Raw genomic sequence first — 14,351 nt, forward strand, 5'->3', positions numbered from 1 at the left:
CAGTTTGTAATATAAACCATGAAATGTCGCATTATCCAGAACTCACAAGCCTGAAGGGATGGCATTACCTGAGAACATGAATGGTATTATTTGCTGAGATACACTATGTCTTCTAGAACATGTGTAAAGCTGTGTGTGTGTGTGTGTGTGTGTGTGTGTGTGTGTGTGTGTGTGTGTGTGTGTGCGTGTGTGTCTACATGCTCATTCCACAAATTCTGCAGTAACTGATGATCTGGTGCGTGAACCAGATGTGCAGTTTGTCTTGAAATGCATCAATGCAAAAAAGCCTCTGTTTGCCCCCCATTGTTTTCAAAACAGATTGGGAACAAACAAGTTCACTATGAGAGATGAAGAACAGTCCAAACTCTCGCCTCTCCAAGTTCCTTTGTTTGTTCATCGCTGAATTGTGTATGGACTGATTGATTCTGCAAGCTGTTCTACTGAAGCCCCGTGGTCAGAAAGACCCATCACTCAGTCAGCTGAAGAGAGACATCACAGGTTATAATTAGTCACAGCACCTCTGCACACACATTCACACATACAGTACAGTGATGGAGAAATGATGTCAGCTCTCTGCTGGCATTGCTCTGGTGAGAGCCAGCGCAATCCAGTCCAACTTGGCTGTTAAGAGCTACACCCAGAACTCCTCTAGGCCTACTGCCAAGGCCCAGTGAAGAGCCCTCTGTCTGTGACTGGGCCTCATGGTGCCCTCTAGCCCATCTGTGTCACACTGCAGTGTGTTTGGGAGTCTCTGTGCGAGGGGACATGGACATCTGGCGGGTGAACTGGCTGAAGCTCGCGGCCCGAGCTCGGGTCCGTGGCGCTCCAGAGCCAGCCGTGGTCAAGCCCTGCCCATGATCAGTCTGGGTCTGGTGTGGCAGCAGAGGCTGCTCTGGCAAGACTGAGTGAGTGGGGTCCTTGGTGAAGAGGTTTTGGATGAGTTGGAGCTTCTCTTTCTCTTCATGTAGAAAAACATCCACCAGGAGAGTTTTCTCTTTTTTCAGCTGCTCACTGATATTTTTGGGCACGTCTGGGATGAGCCAAGCCACCAGCATACTCATGAACATCACCAGGTTCTGGACAGAACAAACACACACACACACACACACACACACACACATAGTGCGTGGGAAATGAGGCCACATAAACAATGTGGAGAGAGAACAATTAAAAAAAATATACTGTTTTATGCAATGCTAAATGCGGAAATGCTAACACTTTTCAAAATTCCATAAAGTTCATCTGTCTGTTTGACGGGCATTGATGGTGTATACATTTGTTTCAGATGTGCATTGACGTGTAGTATAATAGCACATAAATGACTGAAATGTTTTGTCTGTGTGAGTTTGTCAGATTTGTGCATTTGAATCCAATAAAATGGCTTGTGTGACTCAGGTTTACAGAAATTAAACCAGGAAAAGAAGCTAAAACAAGACAAGAACAACAACAACAAAAGTTTAGCTGACTACAAACACTCACAAAATCTACATCATAAAACCAGGACCATCAGTGAATCACATGTTATAAAGAAATCTATTCTCTCAGTAAAAGCTAAAACGAAAAAAAGAGTTGAAACGTGCCAGCATGCACGCAAGCAGCAAACAATGTCACAGAATCATTCACACTCTCCGAATGAAACAGTTTTATGTACTGGAAATACACACCAGTGCTTAAGTTGCTACATGTGGTGAGTAGATTCAAGCATTAAATGCATTTGCATGCTATGTGTTCATGTTGAGATTTGACAGTTTGATTTCATAGACTGGAACTAGGTCTAATGCAGTTAATTTAAAAACGTGATAGAGACCCACAGAGATCTAACACAGCAGACACAGGGCGTAGGCACTAACAAACCCTGCATGATTTACATGCCACATTTTAGGAGCACAAATTTGGAAGGTAAAATGACAATGTCTTTGCAACTTTTGAGAGGGTAGTACTGCTAAACTAGTTCTGTTTTAAAATCTACATGAAATGAAGGGTTTTGAGCTCTATGGTGAAGAACACATACCTGGAACAAAATGACAAAAGCTAGCCGTGCAGCCAGCACTGACCAATACTGCTTAGAGAATTGGTAGGCATCAGGTGACCAGGGTGGTTCCCTGTAGTCTTTATATCTGTGTGAAATATGGACGACAGAGAATTCAAGGCTGAGTTCTTCTCAAAACACCATTGTGATATTTAATTCTTAAAAAAAAAAAAGCCGGAAAAAGCACATCCCTGTGAAAACATTAAAGTGTTGGAAAAACAACAACAACAACAAAAAACTGTTAACTTCTTCTTTAGAATGTTATATGGCAGCAAAACAATGTGGCAGAGCACCTTTTGTCAAGTGGAAAAATGTCAAATCCTTCACTGCCAGTAGAACAGTTCAATGCCAGTGTAAATGCATTCTGTCACTAAAAAACCCTCTCCTGGGGTTATTCAAGGCAAGTCCTCAGGAGGAACCTGATTTACTACCATGCAGAAAAGCAACATGAAAATAAGAAACACGTGCTTTACACATTCTTTTAATACATTGTGCAGAGAAAAATAAAAACAAGATATCATCACTTTCTGGCTGATTTAAGACCTTGAACACCCAAAGAATGATGGGGAGTCGAAGAAATCGTAGTCTTTTCTCTCAGCAGTGCTGGATTTACTTATTAAGCTGAACAAAGAGGAATTAAAACGGGTCCTATGCACGAGTCACCAACTTTTACAAAAAACCTCAATGAACTCCAGAAAGAAGAAACATTTTACAAAATGAAAGAAATTCTATACAAAGTACATTCAGTCACTCTGTAAGAAAAAAATAAATAAATGTTCGATTAGGTTAGCGGTAACTCCTCTGTTGTGACTTCTGTCTGGAGTTTTTGATTTCCTGTATTAAATTATGAAAAGAAAATATTAAAAAAAACGTCCATTATCCACATCTCTGGCTTTTGATTTCATTGCCATATACAGTAATGTATCTGGTTTAGATTCTTCCAAACAGTCAGCTGTCTTCATTTCAAGATATAATCCCCTGGGCTCAAACTCCATGTTTGGATATCCTTGAAAAACAGGGAAAATATGAAGCAGCAAGAGATTTATTTGTATTTTTATATTATTTGCTCTATTTTGGAACACTGGTTATCCCGCTATCTCTTGTGCTCTCTCTTCCTCCCTCCAATCTCTTCTCTCTCTCTCGCTCTTCTCTCTCTCTCTCTCTCTCTCTCTCTCTCTATTACACAAACACACACACACACACACCACACACACACACATCTTGCACTTGAACATCTGAGAAGAAAGGCTAAAGTCTGCCAACCAGACATAGGTCATAGCATTCCCAGCTCACTGTGCTAGAAACCAGACAAGTACTGATAAAATCTGGTCAGCCCACCAAGACCTGGTTCATCCCTGATAAAAGTCTGCCCATAACCACCCTAAGGAAATCCAGTCTGGACCTACTAAAAGCTTAGCTATGTAAATAACCCTACCTCCACCAGAAAATAATAGGTCTACATCTAATCATTATGTGAAATACTAGCCCCCGAAAACTCACTGCTTGCTTAAAGCTCTCTTTATAGCTGCCCTCATAAACCTAACCTCACATAAACCAAAACTGTGTGCTGATTCTGTAGATTAACCAAGCAGACAGTTTAATCTTTTGCCAATTTGTTTGGGAGAGGCATCCATTTGTTTCTTTTCTTTCCCCTTTGAATTGATGCGACTCTTTTGCCCACTCCTAAGGATGACTGTCCAGTCAGCAATCGTTTCTATAGTTTCCTCCTTGATCAAGATGCATAAATGAGACCATTGTTTTTGGTCTCATCCACATTTACATTAACATTCACCAAACTATCATCCAAGAGTGAATTACTCTATGATATGATTCCTGTAAACAATTATAATCTTTGCGTTCTGAAACACATGGAATAGTCCTGTATTAAACTGAAAACTGAGGCATGTAAACACCTCTAGGGGATGATAACACCAATGTGAATAGAAACTTAAATTTCCACATGCTTATTTTCTAAAACCATGCAATTCCTCAGGATTTTACAGAATATTTCTGACCATCATTTGTACAGGAACGTGATTGGCATAGTATTTTATAGACATAAATGTCTCGTTCAGAAAAGGCGCACAACCTATACAAACATAATTTTGTGTGCAAAAACATAACCACGGTTAAAATAAGAAAAATGAGAGGATAAAGTCAGTGAAAACAGAAGGTCAGTGAAAAATGAACATGACCTGTTTTGATAATTCAGACTAAACTCTGCACTGTTCTAATCTATAAATAAAGCTTCAGTGGAGGATGGAGCAGAAGATCACTATAAGATCGCTGTCTTTTCCTCTGTATGGCCCTGCTGAGAGCACGCTGGCCACTGACAGCTCGTACTGAAGAGATGTCTTAGATGCATGATGTCAGTGTTTTGATATACGATAAAAGATTTAAACCTCAACGGACGCCAGCACCGCATCTCTCCCATCAAGCCTTGGATGAGAAAACAAGTGTGAAAACATCTCTCTTCTGTCTTCAACCCACCACTTCACTTCCCTTGAATAAACCTCTAAGCTCGGCCTGGACTAAAAGTAGTATTTTGTTTCATTTCCACAGCAGTAAAAACTGAAAACACAGAGAATGTTGTTCTTTGATATTGCATGACAGTGTGGGAATACAATAAAGAATATATGAGATCTCCCTGGGTAATGCTGTGCACTACAACGTATAAAACGATGCAGAGATTATTATATCCACATGACTTCATTCTATTTTTTCCCTCCATCGGAAACAAAACAAAACTGCAAATATTTAGCACGACACTAGACTAAGCAGTTTAGTTTCTTTTTTAAACTGAAGCACCAGTATCCTGAAAATACACAGTGACTTCTTCAGTACCATAGTAACATGAAATTACTATTAAACTAATGATCACTATCTAAGCCTAAGTCACCAAAAATATGCTATTCCTATACATCACTGTAATATACAATATCTGAATACTGATAATATAGAACATCTCAACATCTGTTTAATCTAGAAAGCTACCTTACCTGCAAACAGTGACTTGTGAGCCGAACTCAGAAGAGGAGGGGGCTGTTCCCGCTTTGAAGTGACTGACATTGAAGTAGGAGAGGGTGTGATCGATGAAGCCGTGCATGGTGCCAGTCTCACTGTACATGTACTGATACACCAGACGCGGGATGAAGTCTGACGTGAAGGAGATGACAAAAGCCTGAATGTGGACAAACAAGGGTAGATCCAACTCCATTCAGTAAGCTGAGTTACTAGACATTTGTACATCTATACTGCACCACAGAGATAAACACATATTTGTACCAGTCCATCTCTCCATCAGAGACACGCACTTGTTTAAAAGGAGTGATGGAGGACAGAGACAGGCTAGGTGGTTCAGAATGATAACTCAGTCTAGACATGAAAGAACACATCCAATTAACCTTGACATATTAAAGCTGTGAGACACAAATGTAAGTAATTTTAAAGGGATTTCAGGAAATTCACATCTTTGATTATGAATACTTGAGGTCTTTAGTAACACAAATATTATCATACAGTCTTAAGTCCGACAGAGGTTTTTTTTTTTTCTGTTTCAAATTTAACAGACGCTCACGGAGGAAAAAATACCCCGCGACACTGCCAGGCCCATCTCTCCACTCTTCGGTTTGGTGGATTTATTTTTTAATAGAGGCCAGAATCTCATTTCTATTAAAGTAAACTTGCCAGGGATTTACAAATAACCCCAACACCTGCAACTGATCTTTATCAAAATCTACTGGTATAAGTTTATGAAAAAAAGAAATCAGCACTGTATTATAACACTGCAAGGCTTTACTGCATACAGGTAGTGTCAGTGGTATGTAAAGTTCCCCTTTGGATTGTCCACCGTCATTCAACTTAACATCCTCCCAGCAGGACAAATGGGAGGACACTACCTCCAAACTCTGTGTGTTAAGACCTTTGCCCTGTATTAAATGCTGTGACAGCAATATAATCCCATGTCTATCTGGCTTTCAAAAACTGTAATCCACACTATAATCCAAAGCCCAGAGCTCAGCAGATCCAAAGAATTTCCCATCTCTGTTTCACAACCAAATTGGAGAAGGTCCCCCAGTTTCCTCCAGGGCAGCAGATTGGACCAGGGAGCTAAAAAAGCCCCTTGGTCCTCCACCTTTTGTGTTTTGTGTTCTTTATTAAAGCCCCATGATTTGCCCTCAAGACCTCTATACGACATTCTATGTACTCTTCATTCATAAGACAGCCTGGGTGAGAGTCCCATGACTGGCCATCTGATTTAATGGGCTGTATGGGGTGTCTGGTACGTGCAGACTGAACATGCTGCCTTTAAGAACTGGCTTGTGAAGGAACAGAGTCAAATGCTTACGTTAATGATGACAGAAAACTTGCCCATTCCGCTGAGGATGTTGTACCACGTGCCTACAGGGAGCAAGAGGAGAGACAGATGAGAGAAAAGAAATGGATGAGTATAATCAGGTATGCATATTAAACTGTAGGAAGAGTGGTTTCTCTTAGAACCACTACCGATGTCTTTGGCCCGCACAGCATCTGGTCTGCGTAGTTCTGTCACAAACTTCTTGGCATCCAGTCGGATTTCTATGACGTTATTTAGAAGAGCAAATAGTGGTGCCAGAGGAAAGGAAGCCACGAAGAGTGAGACAAATCCAAACTGGATAACTGCAGAGAGAAAAAAACAAAAACAAGCAGACAGACACAAGACGTCAGTAGGCAATTGACCAACGCACACAAGCATTAGGCTAATTTTCATTCTGATCAAATTTGCAAGCACTCGACACCATATTAAAAACCAACAAACCCAAAACTCCAGTGAGTTAGAAAACAAACACAAAGCTAGTTTGATTAAAAGAGCAAAGACATAAAACAATCAACACCAGAATAGTGGTCTAATTCACATAATCATTAGTGCACTTCGCGTGATCAACGTACGATCGCAAAGCACCGTTTTCACCATATTCATCCATGTCACTCCTTGGACTGGAACGAATGTTTGAACAGCAGTGCATTTGGCAGTTATTCATTAGGTGATATTTGACAGCATTCTCCAACACAAAACATCTCAGTGTCAGAAACGAGTTAAAAATAACTCCACTCTGTCCAAATGAAGCATGTATCACATTTAAGAGAACAGTGCCCATATGAGTCCATGCTTCATATAGAAGTCTCTTTGTTGTAAAGAGTATCAGAAATAGATGAGAAGTTAATGTTCTCTGAAGTTAATGTTCTTTAACTTTGTTTAATTCTAAATCTAATACAAATCTACAAATGCTGTATTTAAACACTCATAGAGAGAGTTATGTGAGGGGAACAAAGACAAATATTTCATACACAGACAATTCAAACATCAGTATAAAACCCAAAACAAAATTTAGAGGAAGAAAAAAAGTTCAGCTAAATTAAAATATTCATTGCTTTAAACATGAAACGGCATTGTGTGAAATTTATTGGTAGTTTGTTAAGAGCAAAATTATGTAGTTTCATGAGAGAATCTCATAATTACAGTAATTAATCAAACTGTTTTTGATCTCACACAAGAAGTCATTACTCCAGGTAAACAATATACAGATGTTGGACCTTGAGGTTCCCCTCTTGATGAAAGACGTGCAAAAAGTCCAATTGAGGTTAATGCCCACAATAGCTTTACTAGCAGTTCTGAGAAATAAAACTAACATGTGTTCATGTAAACAAAAACACATCCATACAAGCTCTGGTTTCATTAACAACCTTAACATGCTGAATAAAAATGATTTCAGAGGGCCCTAGATTTTTATATAAACTTACACCAGTCTCTTAAGAATTGTGCCTGGTTATGTGGGATTAAAAAAATGTCTTTCTCTCAGAATCAGGTCAGGTTTCCAGGAGTATGATTCTTGGATTCTCTTAGAGTTTACACTCTTGACTTTTTAAGGTAACTGTAGGAGCATTAGGGACCGGAGTTTTGTAAACAGAGAAATAATGTGCTGTAATGCTTAGTGTCATTTTGTATTAGGTAATGCTTACCTAAGCCTACAGAGAAAAATAAAAAGTATTATATCTCCTCTCTCCATTACACACACACACACACACACACACACACACACACACAAATGTTCTCTATTTGCTTTGTGATACTATTTACAAAGAATCACTGTTTATCAGTAGGCAATATGCAAGGTATTTTGTCGTTTTACAGCTCAACAGAAACAGAACAGAACAACACTTTGTTTCAACTTTCACCAGAGTCAAATTGTTTAAAAAAAAAATCTGGATATAATTGCTAAATACATGTAAGCACACGTTTGGTTTTGCCCTGTCCATCTAGATTGTGTTTGACTGTCAGCATAATCAGCTGAAGAACTGAATAACTGGCATGCCTACGTATACAAATTGGCAGCTGTTGTCAACTGATTTCAAAGGTTAGAGCAGAAGTTCTAGGTGGGAGATAGTGACTACTATCTGTGTTAAATTTTCTTCTATTCTAAAAAAAAAAAATCTTGAATAATGATGACCCTCAATTAATAATAGTGACCTATTGGTTGAGCTTCTTCTGAACCTATCACAAAGATAATCCACTAATAAGAGCCAATTTGGGATGTGCAGAAATAACATGGCAGATATGAGTGACAGACAACTTGACTTAACATTTGACAATCAAAGAAGAGTGGAACACGACCTGTGTGGGAAAGCTATTTCCTCCAGTGGCTTGACTGACACTTTTTTTTCAACAACAAAACAAAAGGATAGAGAGATCAGACTGGAGGGCATGCTTAAAACATCCAGATGCGCTCTCTGTTTCTCTCTCTCTCACACACACACACACACACACACACACCCACACAAACACACAACTTTCACATGGTGTAGGGATCTAAGGCTCATATGGTTGGTGCTCTGGAGGGTGGTCCTCTTTCTTCCTTTTTTTTTTTTTCCTCCAATCAATCACTCTACCGCATGTTTTTCTTGCTCTCTGTTTTATGTCTGCGGTAAATCAGTCACATGAATATTAGACCAATTTGAACTTAGTCTTCAAACTGTCTCCACTTTAGTAGAGTGCAGTTTTGGATTGTACAAATTCCTTGCTAAAGAGCTCCTTTCAAATAAGGCATTTAGTAAGTGACTAAGTCAAATAAAATGGACCTGACCATTACCAAATTGGGAGAAAAGGGAATAAAAAGCAGAAGAAAAAAAATGTCAATGAAGAAGAGACGTCTTCTTCATCTGCCTCTGCATGTTCTGTCACCGTGTTCAGTGTGAGGTTCATTTTTGGGAAATGACTATCATTACACAAACATTGCACAATCCTGTAAAACCTGCGGGCTTTCTCTGCTGACAACATTGGCGGTATGCTAGTTATGCATTGTGCTAACTAACTGTACTGAATAACAACCTCCCAAAGCATAAGTTCTTATTCTACAGCAACTTACCTACCCACAACGCCCTGACATTTTCAGTTACCATTTTAACAAAGTTACAATTGCCCCTCTTTAAAGTCTGAAGTGTTTTAACACACCACAAAGCCACTTAGCCAGGAAAATATTTAATTTAAGCTAATGTGTTTGCATGTGATGATTAGTGTCAGTCATGCAGGGCACTGAACTCTAAATGGGATAAAACATGGCTGACAGATACAGACAGGTCTTGTAAACCTGGGACCTTCATTCTATCCAGAACCACAGAACACAGCTACAGTGGATACTAAATAAATGAGGTATAAGACAAATGTGCAGTGGATCAAGCCACTCCATTTTAAAACTTGTAAAAGACCATCAACACTTCCCTCCACATTGAGTGTCTGATCTGTGATCACTCTACCTCTTTCTGCCTGTTTCTTTGGTTTTTTTCTTATGCAATTTAATAATCAGAGATGCACAGGGAAAATCAGTACAGACAGAGGAAAGTGATACAAACCGAAATAAATAAATAAATAAATAAATAAATAATAATAATACAAAGAGCCTGGGATTTATGTTTTCCAGTGTATCCATCCCAAGGCTCTCGACCTGTTGACATGGCCTGGAGTGAGACAGGTGTTCTCCTGATGTGCCTGAGGAGGACCTGACCTTTGAACTCTACTTTCACTGGGAAGGTTGGATGGTGTGACTCACTCATTTCCATGTACTCTGGTGTGAGACCCTCGAAAGGCTCCAGATCATAGTCCAGAGTCCACTGCTGTGGTGGACGGTGCTGATGATCAGTGTTTTCCACTAGCGCCCGGTCCTTATCTTTCAGTGTCCTACACAGTTTCTTCAGCTTTCTGCACCAGCAGAGGCAGAGAGAGAGAGAGAGCGAGCGAGAGAGAGACAAAGACAGACAGAGAGAGGGGAAGGAAGAGAAAGGGAATATGTAAACAACTTCACAAATTCCCTCTCTTGTGCCTCAGCTCTTCTGCCAAAAAGACATTTGGTTAAAAGCAGCACGGAAACCTGATGAAATAAAGCCTCCTGACACAGAATCACTGAGATGACTCTATATTAAACCAATGACAAAAAGCTTTCAGTATGCATCTGCACTGGATTAACTTTGCAGACACATTAAATCTTTTTACTTGGATTTCATTTCTTTGAAACTTCCATACTGTTATTAGCCTACAAACTTTAAAGAAAATTCTTCTAGAACCATGACGTTCATGCAGACCGGTGGTGTGTATTTAGTTCAATAATTAATGACACTCGAATAAATGTGGAATGATTAGACTTTGGGACAACCATTATGTGATCTCTTGGCAGGAGACACTCTCAAATTCATACACACCCCCACATTCAGCTTCCATCCATCCAACTACCTAATTAGAGACACACTCTTCTCCAGTTCTGTGGCATTAGCATGCTCTCAGTCAATAAAATTGGGTAGGAGAGCTACTTTGATTGAAAAATGGTTGAATAAATAATCCTAAATGTTGTAAAATTAAACAACCAGAGAAAATAAAAGCCATTCTAACTGAACACTACCAAATAAGATTTTCATTAAACATAAACAGTGGCGTGCAATTACGGTCATAAACCTGACTGTGGTAAACATAAACTTCTATAAAGTTTTTTAACTTTTCTCCTGAATAAAACCTTTCATTCGAAATCATTAAAAAGAACAAAGAAAAGATGGCAACAGCTCAGAAATCAGCAGGACTTCTGCAAAATCACTGGAAAGTGGTGACTGAGGGAGAAAGAAAAAAAGAAAAAGAAAGAGAAAGAGAGAGAGAGAGAGAGAGAGAGAGAGAGAGAGAGAGAGAGAGAGAGAGAGAGAGAGAGAGAGAGAGAGAGAGAGAAAATAAGAAATTGTGTGCATTTAAATGGGGTGTGTGGTTCACAGCCTATTAATGCAATAAAACCCACTAAATGCAACTGTTGCATTATTTAGCATCCAAAAACCCTTGGCCTTTCCCAGAGCATTACTTTTTAATGTACGCCTTTGTATCATAAGTGATTCCCTCCTTCCGTGTTACAGCTCTCATTTACCAGCTGTTCAAATGCATTTTCATCTCCAAACACACACACACAAGTACATACACATGAAACAACACGCATGCATGCAAACACACGCACTGTAACCAACCACTCCAAAACATCACTGCTTTTTTTGTTATACCTTATACCATCATGTATTTGTTGATGGATACATTTAGTTTTCATATGTATGTAACGTTAACAGTCTCAATACTTGTGTTTATGTGTTTGTATTTCTGTTATTAAGTTTTAAAACTTAATAAAAAAAAAAAGGTAACCTCAAAAAATGCCACACAAAATAAGATCAGATCCACAAGCACACACATAAACTCAACCACGCACACTTAGTGTCACTGTGACAGTTAGACGGTGGACTATGAGAAGATTATTTTCTGTGATGAGGGTCAGATCTCTGTATGAAGTATTTACAAAAAGACTAAACTCCAACAGACTATTTCAATAGCTTTCTTGGCAGCACAATTCAGTCTCGCACCTCTCCAAAACCTCAGGTATTTATAGATGTCAGAGAAAATCAGTTTAAGTCACGCTCTCTGTCCCTCTCTCTCTCTCTCTCTCTGTCTGTCTGTCTCTGTCTCTCTCTCTCCCTCTCTCTCTCTGTCTGACTGTCTCTCTCTCTCCTGGGCCCCTCCAAGGACTCATTTGCGCTTTTTCAGGACGAGTGGTAGTCTGCTTTAAAAGAGGATTTGTCCCCACTGAAAGTTTAAAAAGCCACACTTAGTGCATTAAAAGTAGTTCAGAGACACAGAGAGTGCTTGACAAAGACACAGAGAGACAGAGAGAAAACGAATTAAACTATATATGTGGTGGGTTTCTGTGCCATGTTTGCTAATGAGCACAGCTGAGAATCATCTGAACACTAGCAACAGCGCTCACTTCAGAACAAAGACATGTCACCTGATTGTCCTTTCACAAAAAAATTGCATACATTTTTGCTTGTTTTGGCATCTGTCTCACCCCTATAGCAACACCAGCATCACTTGGAATACTTTTAGTAATGGTAGGCTATGCTCAGATTTAAGCGTGATTCATGTTGTGTGTTGAACTGAATATATGTTTTTTAAATAAAAATATCCTCTCTCTATCTGTAATCTCTTACTGACTAAACACTCGTTGGTTCAGCTTCAGGGGTGCTAAATGGCTTGCTCTGGTCTACAAACCTCATGCCAGTAAGTAACTGGTGAAAACACTTCTCGGGTTTGTTGGAATAAGCAGACATTCTTAAGGCTGATTTATAGTTGTACGTAGGCTCTACACAGAGCCCACACTATAGCCTATGGAAGTGGCCTACGCCGGTGTGAGCATTTATACTTGCCGCCAAAGTGTCTATATCGCCCTGAAATTACACCGCCAAAACGTTTGGAAAATGCGTAGGAGGAAATGCAATGCTACCAAATGGACCAATCACAGTTGTTGCGTTCTGTGTCACGCAACGTGTAGTTACATTTCTGGGGAGGTGCGCGTCAGGCTACGGTGTAGGCTTTGGCATAGGGTACGTGGCTACACCGTACCTACGGTATAGATTCTACGAGGTATAAACCGGCCTTTGGTCAGCTGCCACTCACACAGAGGCCAACAAAAGCCTTGTCTCCCAGAGGAGTTCATCGACAAATTAACAAGAGAAATGAAGGGGGATTGAATAATCCTATGAGCGTCAGAGTCAGGATCTTTGGTAGGGCTGAGGTACTCAATACAAGAAGTGTCACTCCAGACAGCTGTGACACACACACACCCACACACACACACACCCCTCAGCTAATAATGGTTGGTTCAAATGAAAACCAGAAGGACAGGACTGAATGTGTGTTCTTCTAGGAGGTGATGGAGGTGCTTCTCGTGTGTGTGTGTGTGTGTGTTATTGTCACAGTGGGGGTAAAGGAGGAATAGCAAAATGTTCTTCTGAAGGACAAAGATGTCCAAGGAGGAAGAGCAGATTGAAATGGGATTTCAAATAGAAATGAACCCAAAGCTCTCAGGTCTACTCCAGTGCTCTGGGGAAGTGATGTCCTACTTTATCTAACACATTTTTTTTTTTCAACTGCACACATACACACACAGGCATGCACACACTGGCTATATTCTCAAGTCACAAGCCTTTTACTGAAGTTCCAAACAGCAACATCAATCACATGAATTTGCATTTTGGCATTCCCATAGCACAGCACCTGTGTGATGTGTGTTAATATGTGAACATGCACAAGAATGCAAGCTATGACAGAGACAAAGAGAGAGAGAGAGAGAGAGAGAGAGAGAGAGAGAGAGGAGGGGCAGAGAGGTAGAGAGAGTATATGAGAGAATAAAGAGAAGCAAAGCATAAACATAAGAAGAGTGAAGCAACAGCTGAGCCTGACTGCAGGGTAGGAAAGCCAAGAGACTCTCAGATCAAATGATTTCCTGTACTAGAGAGAGGCAGCAATAGAAAGAGAGAGAGAGAGAGAGAGAGAAGCACAAGTTTTGGATGAGGAGTACAACATTTGAAATCCTCACATAGTTTACTCAAAATAGAGAGGGAAGGAGTAGAGAGTGAACACTGAATTGTACGTGGAAAATTTAATAGCAAAATTACTGCAAAAGTCATAATTGTACAAAACAAACAGACCAAAAATAAAGCTCAGAGCAAGATCCAACATCTTCAACTGTGCAGAGGAGAATTCTTTATTCTCAAGCAGAAATAAAACCAAATATATTCCCATATATTACCAAAATGCATGGCAGACGTGTGGCACTCTCAACCATGCACACACCATTTCCGTAAGCATGTCTACCGGAACTGTGCCCGTGTCTAAAGCCGTGAATTAGTGTAAAAGTATAAACAAAAAAAAACTCCCTCAATGCCAAAAACCATAAGTACATTGTGTGAAGACATGGTGTAAACATTTCCACAT

General features: G+C 39.8%; 1 protein-coding gene across 1 annotated transcript in view; it reads right to left on the reverse strand.

The window, feature by feature from the left end:
- Positions 1-725: 725 nt before the first annotated feature.
- Positions 726-14,351, reverse strand: part of ano2b (anoctamin 2b) — a 37,652-nt gene continuing 24,026 nt past the window's right edge. The window contains exons 21-26 of the mRNA XM_030772378.1: positions 10,114-10,262; positions 6,536-6,688; positions 6,378-6,430; positions 5,029-5,210; positions 2,012-2,117; positions 726-1,076 (exon numbers count right to left, since the gene is read on the reverse strand). Of these exons, the coding sequence (XP_030628238.1) occupies positions 726-1,076; positions 2,012-2,117; positions 5,029-5,210; positions 6,378-6,430; positions 6,536-6,688; positions 10,114-10,262 (994 nt within the window). The remainder of the gene's footprint in view (positions 1,077-2,011; positions 2,118-5,028; positions 5,211-6,377; positions 6,431-6,535; positions 6,689-10,113; positions 10,263-14,351) is intronic.

The sequence above is a fragment of the Chanos chanos genome, chromosome 1, assembly GCF_902362185.1.
Source record: "Chanos chanos chromosome 1, fChaCha1.1, whole genome shotgun sequence".
NCBI classification, from domain to species: Eukaryota; Metazoa; Chordata; class Actinopteri; order Gonorynchiformes; family Chanidae; genus Chanos; species Chanos chanos.